Source organism: Rhincodon typus, chromosome 5 (assembly GCF_021869965.1).
Source record: "Rhincodon typus isolate 14 chromosome 5, sRhiTyp1.1, whole genome shotgun sequence".
NCBI classification, from domain to species: Eukaryota; Metazoa; Chordata; class Chondrichthyes; order Orectolobiformes; family Rhincodontidae; genus Rhincodon; species Rhincodon typus.
The window spans coordinates 35,089,024-35,103,123 of NC_063336.1; the positions used below are offsets into that span (position 1 = coordinate 35,089,024).

The 14,100-nt window shown below is 42.4% G+C and overlaps 1 protein-coding gene across 1 annotated transcript in view; it reads left to right on the top strand.

Moving 5' to 3' along the window:
* LOC109911998 (peptidase M20 domain-containing protein 2) overlaps positions 1-14,100 on the top strand; it is a 38,272-nt gene that overhangs the window by 16,156 nt on the left and 8,016 nt on the right. Inside the window, 3 exon segments of the mRNA XM_048596728.1 lie at positions 47-189; positions 4,779-4,933; positions 7,048-7,180. Coding sequence (XP_048452685.1) covers positions 47-189; positions 4,779-4,933; positions 7,048-7,180 — 431 coding nt within the window.

The window sequence follows — 14,100 nt, forward strand, 5'->3', positions numbered from 1 at the left end:
TACTTTTTTTTTCATTTTTGTGCATTTATTTGTTCTATATTTTCAGGATCATTGTAAAGTATTTTGGAAAAGCCACTCATGCTGCTGGTTATCCCTGGGAAGGATTAAATGCATTAGATGCTGCAGTTTTGGCTTACAACAACTTGTCAGTATTAAGGCAACAGCTAAAACCCAATTGGCAACTTCATGGTAGGTTGATTACATTAAGGATGCATTATTTCAGCCATTGAATCACATTGCTGCAAACAGTTGTTGACATCTGTTTTGATAAATATTTGTTTTTTGTTTCTGTAGAAACTCAAAACAGAATTTTATGCATCCCTAGGTCAGGCTGGAAGGCAAGCAAGAAGTGTGAAATTGGGTGTAATGTGATAGACGCTGTGCTTGGTGCCTACTTACCTGTCCCACTGTAATTTTGAGTGACAAGGAGGTGTCAGGTGGCCCATCCCCCATTGGATCAGTTGAGGCCCTTAAGTGGTCTGCTCAGTATGCTGCTGGGCAAGGAATTGCTTCACATGCTCTTGGGCCTATTGGAGGCTCCACCATGGTTCTCTCCCTTACCAAGGTCTCCTAGCCTGGCCGTCAGAAACCCCACTACATTTACCTCTCCTGATGTCACTGGTGATGATCTCTGCTCGGGTCTACTTGCTGTTCCAGCAGGCCTTCTGCCACTATTGGGACCAATCAACTGACTGCCAGCTGTGTGAGATGAGACTTCCTCTCCATTTAGAGCAGATGTCTTGCCCTGAGCCAAATTGCACCCTGCTGAGCATTAGAGCATAGAACATAGAACAGTACAGCACAGTACAGGCCCTTCGGCCCACGATGTTGTGCCGAACTTTTACCCTAAACCTAAGGTCTTTCTAACCTCCACCGCTACCTTATACTATCATCCATATGCCTATCTAATAGCCACTTAAATGCCCCTAATGTGGCCGACTCCACTACCCTCTCCGGCAATGCATTCCACGCCTCTACCATTTTCTGAGTAAAGAACCTACCTCTGACGTCTCCCCGATATCTACCTCCTTTCACTTTAAAACTATGTCCCCTCGTAAAAGCTACCTGCACCCTAGGAAAAAGTCTCTGGCTGTCTCTCTATACCTCGGATCATTTTGTACACCTCTATCAAGTCACCTCTCGTCCTTCATTGTTCTAAAGAGAAAAGCCCTAGCTCTCTCAACCTTTCGTCGTAAGACCTTCCCTCCATTCCAGGCAACATCCTGGTAAATCTCCTCTGCACCTTTTCCAACGCTTCCTCATCTTTCCTGTAATGAGGTGACCAGAACCGGACACAATACTCCAAATGTGGCTGAACCAGGCTTTTGTATAGCTGGAGCATAACTTCACGGCTCTTGAACTCAATCCCTCTATCCTTCTTAACAACTCCATCCACCTGGGTGGCAGCTCTCGGGGATCTGTGAACATGAACCCCAAGATTCCTCTGCTCCTTCCAAGAATCTTTCCGTTAACCCTGTATTCTGCTTTCAAGTTTGTCCTTCCAAAATGAATCACCTCGCACTTTTCAGGGTTAAACTCCATCTGCCACTTCTCAGCCCAGCTCTGCATTCTATCAATGTCCCTTTGTAACCTAGAACAGCCCTCCGCACTGTCCACAACGTGACCCACCTTCGTATCGTCCGCGAACTTGCTAATCCACCCTTCCACTCCTTCATCCAAATCATTTACAAAAATCACAAATAGAAGAGGACCCAGAACAGATCCTTGTGGTATCCTTACAGCATTAATAGCTGTAAGGCAACACGTTGTAGAAGGATAGATTACAATATTTACGCAATGAAGGGGCGCATTCTCCCCTAGATTATTGCAGAACAAAATGTTAGTTTTTCAATCTTCTTGAATGATGGAACAGATTGAAAGGGTCAACTAGCCCACCCTTGGTCCTTGGAGTTCCTGCTTAAACTATACTTGCAGTTCTGTGACATTTGTCTAAAATTCATTAGATGAAATGGCCGACTCTTCAAAGAAACAAGAAAGGTGCTACAAAAAGCCTATGACTTCCACCACCAAGAATAGATTATGCTTACTATAAAATGAAAAGACCTTTGGCCAAATTCCTAAACATTCAACTATCTATATCCAAAATTAAGTTCTAAGTGAGTAATGGCAGCTGGGGAGATTTGAATTAAACTAATTTGAATAAAAAACTTGATATAAAACTTGAATAAAAGAGCTTTTTCCAGTGTGACCATGAAACAGCAGATTTTTAATAAAAGAAGCCATCTGTTCACTAATGTCTTTTGCCCTCCTAACCCAGCCTGGTCTACGTATGACTCCAAGAGTCAATGTGATTGACTCTTCACTGCTTTCTGAATTAGCCCAGGGAGTCACTTGGTAGTATCAAACACTGCAGAGTCTAATAAGAAAACCAAAAGACCCAATGGGATTGAATTAGACGTAGACATGATAAAGACATACCCCACCAAGCTGCTGCAGTCACTCGGGAGCTCAACCACCTAGCTCAAGTTCCTGCGGGTGACTATCCTAACAGAAATTTATTACTATTCCTTCACTTTTGCTGGTAAAAATTTTGGAATCTCCCCCATAACTGGTGACAAAGCGTGATAACACAAAGAAGATTTATTAAAGGCAGACTGGTAGACATTGCCTATATGTACTTCAGTAAAGCATTTGACAAGATTCCATATGATAGACTGGTTAGTCAGGTTAAATCACATGGGATCTGGGGGACCTAGCCAATGGGATATAAAATTGGCTTGAAAGCAGGAGACAGGGGTTGGTGGTGGAGCACTGTTTTTCTAACTGGAGGCCTATGACCAGTGGTGTACCACAAGATCAGTGCTGGGTCCTCTGGTTTTCGTGTTTTATATGAATGATTTAGATGTGAATAAAGGAGGTATGATTAGTAAGTTTGCAGATGACACCAAAATAGGTGGTGTAGTGGACAGTGAAGAAAATTATCTCAGAGTACAACAGGACCTTGATCAGATGGGCCAATGGGCCAAGAAGTAGCTGATGGAATTTAATTTGGATAAATACGAGGCGTTGCATTTTGGTAGGGCAAATCATGACAAAACTTATACAGTAAATGGTAGAGTCCTGGGGAGTGTTACCAAACAAAGAAACCTAGGGGTTCAGGTGCATAATTCCTTGAAATGGAGTCACAAGTAGGCAGTGTGGTGAAGAAGATGTTTGGCCTGCTTGCTTCATTGATCATAACATTGAGTATAGGAATTAGGACATCATGTCACGGTTGTGAGGACATTATTGGAATACTGCAAACAATTATGGTCGCCCTTCTATAGGAAGGATGTTGTTAAACTTGAGATGGTGAACCAAAGATTTACAAGGACATTGCCGGGACTGGAGGGTTTGAGCTATAGGGAGAGGCTGAATAGACTGAGGCTATTTTCCTTGGAGCGTTGGAGACTGAGGGATGACCTTAAAGATTTATAAAATGATGAGGGGCATGGATAAGGTGAATAGCCAAAGTCTTTTTCCTAGGGTGGGAGGATCCAAAACTAGAGGTGAGAGGGGAAAGATTTAAAAAGGACCTGAGGGATAAATTTTTCACGCAGAGGGTGGTGTTCGTATGAAACGAGCTGCCAGAGGAAGTAATGGAGGCGGGTACAATTGCAGCATTTAAAAGGCATCTGAATGGGTATATGGATAAGAAGGATTTAGAGGGATATGGGCCAAATGCTACAAATGGGACTAAGTCACGTTGAGATGTCTAGTCGGCGTAGATGAGTTGGACCAAAGGGTCTGTTTCTGTGCTATGTGACTCTTTGATTCTGTGACTGTAACTGCATTGTGCGTGTACAGCAGTTCAAGAAGGTGGTTCATCATAGCCTTCTCGAAGGTAATGGGGGGTTAGCAGTAAGTACTGGCTTTTCAGGTACCTATCCCAAGAATAAATAATTAAAACCAAAACCTGCTTTTTCCATTTTTATTTCCTGCAATTTTCCTATTTCTGTTAACATGGGAAACTTAAGAACTAAGACCAAGAGTAGACCATTCAGCCTGCCAGAACCTGCCCTAGTATTCAAAATATCATGGGTGATCTGATTGTAGCTTTGGCTCCACTTTCCTGTTTGTCCTCTGTAATGCTTGAGTCTCTTATTCAAAAATCTGTCTTAACTCAACCTTGAAGATATCCAAAGACACAGCCTCCATTGCTCACTGTGGGAGAGAATTCCAAACACTAATGATCGTCTCAGAGAAGATATTCCTCTTTATCCCTATCTTAAATTGGAGGTCCCTTATTTTGAAATTATGCACTTTCTAAATATCCTCATGAGGAGCAATATACTTTCAGGAAATCCTGGCCTGTCAAAATCCCTCAGAATCTTTAATGTTTCACAAGGTCTCCTTTCATTTTTCTGATGCATCAGAAGGTGCAATCTTCTCAACCTTTCCTTATTAATTAATAGGCCATATGATGACGTAAACAACTCTAGTTATAAATGGTGCTCTGAAATGTTAAACGTTCACGAGATATTGAACCATTAAAACTAAAATCTATACTGTGTAAGCTTCATCTATGAATGATTTGTAGATATTTCTGGAATCTTCTCGTACTGACCAGGGCAAATAATCTTCCATTAACTTTCTATTGGTCCTAACTCTTCAACCATAGAACCACCTCCTACTTGCATTCTACCTAATGGGGAACCACCTGTTTTTCTCTCTCTCTCTCTCTCTCTCACTCACAGTTCATATAAGCAATGTAGGCACGTATGAGGACAAAATGCAGAGTTTTGATTATTTGATCATAATGTTGACTTTGCTACTAGGTATTATTAAACATGGAGGATTAAAGTCAAATATTATTCCATCGTACACGGAGCTGGTATGTTGTCTACGCACTCCAAAGTACAAAGACCTGCATATACTACGTGAGAAAGCAACACAGTGTTTCAAAGCTGCTGGCTTGGCAACAGGATGCAAGGTAGTTATTGCACGATGATAACTGTATAAACTTAGAAAATCACTTTGCTACTGACTCCTTGGGAAGCTGCATACAAAGACCGAGTTTTCTGTTGTAATTTCATTCTCATATCAGTACTTCAAGCATCCAGCAGTAATGTCGTCTAGAGGGGCAAGCACCAATCAGACAGCAAACCTGAAAGAAACAAGCAAGTCTTCTTATTGATTTTTTTAATACTCTTGTAGAAAGTGAAAAATATTGAAGTGTATACTTAAAAGCAGAAATATCATAAGTGAAGGAATATAAATCACTTGAATTTATTATAAAATTAGCTTCTTGGAGTCAGGGATGTTGTTCAGTAGTACTAATGATCCGCTATGACATTTAACATTCCACTTGCCTGGATCAGTTTTTTTTAAACAAAAATCTATAACGTCATAACTGCTTTTGTAGATGTCATATACATGGACTTCAGTGAGGCATTTGATAAGGTTCCCCATGGTAGGCTGATGGAGAAAGTGAAGTCGCATGGGGTCCAGGGTGTACTAGCTAGATGGATAGAGAACTGGCTGGGCAACAGGAGACAGAGAGTTGTAGTGGAAGGGAGTTTCTCAAAATGGAGAACTGTAACCAGTTTTGTTCCACAGGGATCCGTGTTGGGACCACTGTTGTTTGTGATATACATAAATGATCTGGAGGAAGGTGTAGATGGTCTGATTAGCAAGTTTGCAGATGACACTAAGATTGGTGGAGTAGCAGAAAGTGAAGGGGACTGTCGGAGAATGCAGCAGAATATAGATAGATTGGAGAGTTGGGTGGAGAAATGGCAGATGGAGTTCAATCCAGGCAAATGCGAGGTAATGCATTTTGGAAGATCCAATTCAAGAGCGAAATATACGGTAAATGGAAAAGCCCTGGGGAAAATTGATGCACAGAGAGATCTGGGTGTTCAGGTCCATTGTACCCTGAAGCTGGCAACGCAGATCAATAGAATGGTCAAGAAGGCAAACGGCATGCTTTCATTTATCAGACGGGGTATTGAGAACAAGAGTTGGCAGGTCATGTTGCAATTGTATAGGACTTTGGTTCAACCACATTTGGAATAGTGCGTACAGTTCTGGTTGCCACATTACCAAAAGGATGTGGATGCATTGGAGAGAGTGCAGAGGAGGTTCACCAGGATGTTACCTGGTATGGAGGGCACTAGCTATGAAGAGAGGTTGAGTAGATTAGGATTATTTAATTAGAAGGACGAAGGTTGAGGGGGGACCTGATTGAGGTCTACAAAATCATGAGAGGTATAGACAGGGTGGATAGCAAGAAGCTTTTTCCCAGAGTGGAGGACTCGATTACTAGGGGTCACGATTTCAAGGTGAGAGGGGAAAAGTTTTTAAGGGAGATGTGCGTGGAAGGTTCTTTACGCAGAGGGTAGTGGGTGCCTGGAACACGTTGCCACTGGAGGTGGTAGAGGCGGGCATGATAGCATCATTTAAGATGTATCTAGACAGATACATGAATGGGCAGGGAGCAGAGGGATACAGATCCTTGGAAAATAGGCAGGTTTAGATAGAGGATCTGGATCGGTGCAGGCTTGGAGGGCCAAAGGGCCTGTTCCTGTGCTGTAATTTTCTTTGTTCTTTGTTGTATAACTGCTTTATTTATGAAAGAGCTAAATTCATTTATTTGGGAAAAAAAAAGAACTGAGGATGCTGGAAATCCAAAACAAAAAAGGAAATTGCTGGGCCCGAAACTCTGCTTTCTCTCAACAGATGCTGTCAGACCTGCTGAGTTTCTCCAGCAATACTTGGTAGTTATATACTTGATAGAAATATATTAGACTTTTCTTAATTTCTCAGCTTCTTATGCACTCTTTTCCAAACTGATCCAGTGTAATCCACAATGTCCGTTCATAGGAAATCTCTCCACAACTTTCACAACATAGAGAAAACAAAACTAACATAAAGCTATTTTGAAAGGATAATTATACATAGCTTTCAAATCTAGTTTGTGAAAATCTGTTCATATTTCCAGTAAAATTGGTTAATGATTGAATTTATGTGGAAACCTCACAATCAAGAGACTGGTTATTTACCAACTGGTCAATGATTATTTATTAACTATTTATTCATTTTCAGGTTGAGCTGGAATTTATGAAGACAGAATTTTATAATGTGGTTCCAAATGAGACACTCCAAAATCTGTATGAAGTGAATGGCAGAAGTCTTGGCATGAAATTTTCAACTGGTGAAGTTTTGAACACACTATTTGGTAAATCTACGACTAGTATTTTACTATTTACATTTCAACAGGTACAGCTTGGATTTCTTTTCCCTTTACTGTTTGAATTTTCAAATGATTTTCTTCTTCAGATAACTGGTCTTCCCAATGTTCATTCCCTTCGTTTCAATCATTGTCTCTGTCTCTCTCAACAACCCCTAACCCCACGCCCCAGCCCTAATTTAACATTCATTAGTTTCGACCAGCAAAGTGAGCAGACAATGGCCAGAATTTCTGATCAATTTTAAACAGTTTCTAGTGATCTGTTGAAAACTGAGCACGCTTTTGAAATTGTGCTAATTTGTGAAAATGTTATGCATGGTTCAATCTGAAACAGTCAATACAGTGCTTAGATTTTGCCCCTGCTATTGGCAGGCACCAAACTGATGCCAAGAAGTTCTAAAAGTTCCCGCTGAGCCAAAGAAGTTAAAAATCAGTTTTTCAGACTAAATATACAATGGGAGCTCCTTCCCAAACCCTAAATGACATAGACCATGGTGAGAAAGTTGGGAAAATTAGGTGAGATGGCCAGCGAAGAAATATTTAACTTGGAATGTAATACAGCACAAGAATAGACCCTCAGGCCCACAGTGTCTGTGCCGATCACGATGCCATTCTAAACTAATCCCATCTGCCTGCACGTGGTCCGATTCCCTCTATTCTCTGGCAGTTCATGTGTCTAAGTACCTCTTAAAATTTACTAATGTATCTACTTCTACCGCCTCCCCTGGCAGCGCTTTCCAGGCACCTGCAACCTCTTTATAAATAAATTGCCTTGCACATCTTTTAAATGTTCCCCATCTCACCTTAAACCTACACCCCCAAGTATTTGACATTTCCACCCTGGGAAAAAGACTCTGAATATCCACCCTATCCATGCCTCACATAATTTTATATACGTCAATCAAGTGGGTCCAACTTCTGCTTGTAGCTAATACACTCCAATCCAGGCAACTATCTGGTAAACCTTTTTTGCACCCTCTCCAAAGCCTTCACATCCTTCCTGGTGTGGCAACCAGAAATGAAATGAATACTCCAAATGTGGCCCAACTAAAGTCTCATACATTCGCAACAGGATTTGCCAACTTTTATATTCAATGTCCCATCCGATGAAGGCAAGCATGCCATATGCTGCCTTTACCACCTCATCCACTAGTGTTGCTGCTTTTCGGGAGCTATGGACTTGGGCCCCATGATCCCTCTGTACATCAATTCTCCAAAGAGTCCTGCCATTTACTGTATCCTCTCCTCCTGCATTTGACCTTCCAAAATACATCACCTCACACTTGTCCAGATTAAACTCCATCTGCCTTTTTTCCGCTCAACTTTCCAATTTATCCATCTCCTGATGTATTCTTTGATAACCTTCCTCAGTATCCTCCAATCAGAAAAACACCTCTCCACAACTACCCTCTGACTTCTGTGACCAAGCCAATTTTGTATCAAATTTGCCAATTCACCATGGATTCTATGTGACTTAATCTTCTGGACAAAAACAGAAGGTATTGTTTCATTGGAGGCAGTTCAGAGGGTTTACTAGGATGATCCCTGGTATGGAGGCATTGTCTTATGAGCAAAGACTAAACAGGTTTGGACTTGACTCATTGGAGTTTAGAAGAATGGGAGGTGATCTCATTGAAATATATAGGATTCTTAAGGGGTCTGACAGGGTAAATGCTATGAAGATGTTTCCCCTCATAGAAAAATCAGGACCAGAGGGCATAGTCTCAGAATAAAGGGGCATCAATTTAAGACTCAGATGAGGAGGAATTTCTTCTGTAATGGTTGTGAGTCTTTGAAACTCCTTGCTGTGGGGACAGAGTTCTTGTGCATGTTCAAGCTGAGATAAATTTTTGATTGATGGGGAAACAAGGGGTTATGGGGAAATGGCAGGAAAATGGGTGTGAGGAATTTCAAATCAGCCATGATTCTATTGAATGGCGGAGCAGGCTTGAGGGGCTGAAGGGCCTAGTCCTGTTCCTGTGTCCTGTGGTCTTGAGGAGTTTCTCCTTCGAGAGCTAAATTTCCTATTTTCCAAGGGAGTGTTGAACGTTGAAAATAGATTCTAGGTAGTGAGTAGTGAGAAGCTTATTTGCATGCTTTTAACATGTATTTAAACATCATTATTAGTTACATTGTATGTCATTTATATGGTGTTTTCCAATTCTCCCAGTCGTTGATAGATGCTAGGCAGTAATGATTTCCAAAATGAAAGTCAGCCCAGTTATCTGGTAACTCCAGTTTATCATTTGCTCCTCCACGTGTCTATCCTGGACACCAGGCACCAAATCGCAGGGCATACTCCATGGACAGTGACTGCATACACTGCACCCCCCCCCATCCACAGACCTTGGCATCGAACATGTACCAGCCTCACTCCTTCATCATGGCATGTTTCCAATCCACAATCAATACATTGCACTTTAATGCTGCACTTTGGAGCGCACTGCACCTATCATTGGAATACTGCCACCTGTGTGCAGGTATAGGCACTGAGCTCATGGATTAACCAGGCTGCCTGTCCGAGGTCTTTGATTGTTCTTTTAACGCTCACTCTTTTTTTGCCAACTTGATGCTACGGTTTCCTTTTTTGCATTTTGTTCCTCCCTCAGTTAGAGCTTAAAGACTCTCATTACTCTGTCTTTAGTTGCCCTTCAGCACAGGCACAAAGCCAGGCAGCTTGTCATGGTTGCCACCTGTGCTTCAGAAGTGGGTAATAACATCTCTGAGCAGGTTCATTAGAAAATATCTCCAAGAGAAGAGGCTATAGAGAATTGAAGAGCAGTGGGAGAGAGGATATCATTGACAGCAACAACAACCAGCTTTGATGGAGGACAGTGGACTAACATACCAGCATCATCAATAATGCTTGGGGCTGGATCGGTAAAATGGGGACATGAAGAGTTTGATAGACTGGTCGGGTGGAAATGTGGAGTAGTTCAAAACTGATGGCGTTTACTTGGGAAAGCTATAATTAGGGAACGTTTACATTTGAGCATCACCAAGGGTAAGAGGATGAGCCTGAGACTCACTGCATAAAGAGCAACCATTGTATCTTTCCACTATGCTATAAATAACCAGTGCACAATGGAGATAGAAATGGTTGTGAGCACACCCAGAGTGCAGGGAGGAGGGTGGGTGGTGGTGGTGGTTTTAGGGTTTGATTCTCATTCTGTGAGGGAGGGGCTTCATTTGCGAGTTACACGAGACCCTTCAAAGACATTGCATATATACCCATACAGAATGCAGGACATATTAGCTGAATCCTGAGTATTAACCTACTTTGTGAACTAAAAATCAATTCCACTAATGGGTGTGATGCACAAGTGTTGTTTTGTGGCGTGGAAACATTCACCCCATTTGCCAAAGTTGCAAGCACCTTTCCAGTTCCCATAGTATGCACATGATAAAGGAAATGCTCACTCCACACGGTGGGCTACAAAACATCATGTAGCTCTAAGGATTGTTGGGCTTTGCACCTTCAATTTGCAGTTGCATCTAGAGAGACGTTCACTCACCTATCTGATGGCTAAAAATGAACATTAGTGAACAAAATGTATTTACAAGTAAGTGTCGCATGTGCCATCTACATGAACTAGAAAGTAGTCTCCGAGACAACAAGGTGCAGCGCTGGATGAACACAGCAGGCTAAGCAGCATCATAGGAGCGGAAAGGCTGACGTTTCGGGCCTAGACCCTTCATCAGAAATCGGGGAGGGGATGGGGGTTCTGAAATAAATAGGGAGAGAGGGGGAGGCAGATAGAAGATGGATAGAGGAGAGGATAGGTGGAGAGGAAACAAACAGGTCGAAGAGGCGGGGATGGAGCCAGTAAAGGTGAGTGTAGGTGGGGAGTTAGGAAGGGGATAGGTCAGTCCAGGGAGGACGGACAGGTCAAGGGGGCGGGATGAGGTTGGTTGGTAGGTGATGGGGGTGCGGCTTGAGGTGGGAGGAGGGGACAGGTGAGAGGAAGGACAGGTTAGGGAGGCAGGGACGAGCTGGACTGGTTTTGGGATGCGGTAGGGGGAGGGGAGATTTTGAAGCTTGTGAAATCCACATTGATACCATTGGGCTGCAGGGTTCCCAAGCGGAATATGAGTTGCTGTTCCTGCAACCTTCGGGTGGCATCGTTGTGGCACTGCAGGAGGCCCAGGATGGACATGTCATCTGAGGAATGGGAGGGGGAGTTGAAATGGTTCGCGACTGGGAGGTGCAGTTGTTTATTGCGAACCGAGCGTAGCTGTTCTGCAAAGCGGTCCCCGAGCCTCCGCTTGGTTTCCTCGATGTAGAGGAAGCCACAGCGGATGCAGTATACCAGTTCCTACTAACTATGAAATCCTCTCCTGCCTGGGGATGAGTAGGTATCTGATTTGTGGCAGACCTCTGAGTGCGAATGAACTGGGGCATTTCTGCTTTGACCAGCTGCAGGAATTCACAGACTTCACATAGAATCCCTACGGTGTGGAAACAGGCCCTTCGGCCCAACAAGTCCATACAGACCCTCAAAGCATCCCACCCAGACCCATCCCGTATAACCCATCCCCTGTAACCCATCTAACCTACACATCCCTGAACATTATGGGCAATTTAGCATGACCAATCCACCTAACCTGCACATCTTTGGACTGAGGAAGGAAACTGAGGAGAAAACCCACACAGACACTGGGAGAATGTGCAAACTCCACACAGACAGTTGCCCGAGGTTTGAATTGAACCCGGGTCCCTGGTGCTGTGAGGCAGCAGTGCTAAACACTGAGCCACCGTGCCGCCCCGAATTGTGGCAGTGATGTGTTCATCGCGGGTGCTCCTAACTCTAATCTGGATCACATGTCCACCAAGGTGTCAGTATTGGAGCTGGTGAGGTTGCAGGAGGCAATGAGAGTGGTAACATCGGGTGGCACAGTTGCTAATGCTAATGCACATGGGGAAAAGGTGTCCCGACTGAATGGGTAGGAAATAGAGGCCGTGCCTCTGTGAGGGTGTTGGGATGGGTGACACTGAGTAAGGGAAGATTTTGCAGGCAATAGTGAAAATTGAAACTACCATTCCTAACCTGGGTCTTGCTTACATGTGACTCCAGACCCACAGCAATATGGTTGATTCTTATCCACCTTCTGGGCAATTAGGAATGGTAATACAGTAAATGTTGGCCTAGCAGTGATGCCTACATCCCTTGAATGAATACAAATAAAAAAGTGAGAGCAGTAGAGCATGAGCCTTTGGTGGGAGGTAAATGCAGAAACAGGGAGAGGGTGTGTGAGGTAGCACAGCAAAGATGGTGGCATTTATTCTGGCAAGCCATGGAGACCAATTGATCTGAGTAGCAACTTTGGATCAGGTTGGTCTGGGGTCACAGCTTCCTCTGGGGGTCCTGAGGGAAGAGGATTGCCCTCCTCTGCACCACCCATACAACAGGACAGCCAAGTCACTGTTTGCAACACCAGTTTCCCCTCATCTGGCATGTGTGGCAACTTAATCGAACCATACAGGACAGCTATGGACTGCCAGCACTTGTCCGAGTGCACAAAAGCCTTTTAAGATGGCACTGCCACCAGGACTCCCAAGATGTTCTGGCAGTGGAGAGAACCTCTAAGTCGGGTACCATAGGGGTGAGGTGCATGGTTATTGAGGTCAGTATGGGACAATAGCACAAGAAAACTTGCTAGGCCTCATGGTGAGAAACTTACCCTGAAAGAGACAGCTGATTTCTAGTAAGAATCCATTTTAATATCTTTCCTTGATTATTCCTTTATTTCCTTTTTGTAGTTTCCCTCATTTTCTTCTGAAGTCCTACACAAAGATCTGAAAATTAGATAAAAAGTTTAAAGATGTTGGATTGCAAACAATGCTTTGTAACCATGAAAGGATGTGATTTGTGTTTTTCAGTTTTACTCTAGAATAGTATCTCCATTAAATTGTCAGGGATTTAAATGATGATTGAGATTTTCCAAATAAGACTGAAATTCATTTTCAATTCTTCCTGTTGGTTCTTAACTTTCTTTTCATTTTGTCCAGCAACAATTTTATATTTGCTAATAATGTTGATTTATTCCATTTTCTAAACATATCCATGCATTAAACTAGAATTTCAATAGTGACCAGATCAGGTTACTATCTGCAATTTTCCTGCTATACATGAACTGTTTTAAAATTACAAATGCTACATACTTGGGTTTGTTTAGCTTAGTTGGCTGGACAGCTGGTTTGCAATGTAGAGTGACACTAACAGCATACGTTCAATTCCTGCACTGGCTGAAGTTACTATGAAGGACTCTTCTTAAATTCACCCCTCATCTGAGGTTTGGTGACCATCAGGTTAAGCCACCACCAGTCATCTCTCTCTAATGAAATAACATCCCTATGGTCTTCTGAGACTATTGTGACTTTATCTTTATTTCATAGTCTAACTTGTAAGTTTTCAGATTTTATCAGATGGGACAATCATCCACCTACTTGTTTCTAACGAGTTAATAATGGCTGAACACTTTTTTATTGCATTGCTGGTATTTACTGCATTGTTGCTATTTGTGCTTTAATGTTCACAACCAGATCACCCATGGACTTATTGAATAGTAGAGCAGACCTGAAGGGCCAAATGGCCTACTTCTGCTCCCAAGTCCTTTATTTTGTCTCTCTCTCTCTCTCTCTCCCTTGCCCCCTCACGTTAAAGTTATGAAACTCACAAACATGAAATTCTTGTATTTTTTTAAATATTCAAATGTAAAATTAAAATTTTTAATATTCAAATTATATAAACAATTTTTGTAAATTTAATTGAGACTTCCTATTATGGAATTGTGAGATGAAAATGTATATGTTTGCATTTGCACAACTTAAATTACATCATTATAATGTGAGTATGATTTTATAGAATATTCAACTATTCTTAAAAGAAATACAGTGTGATATATTT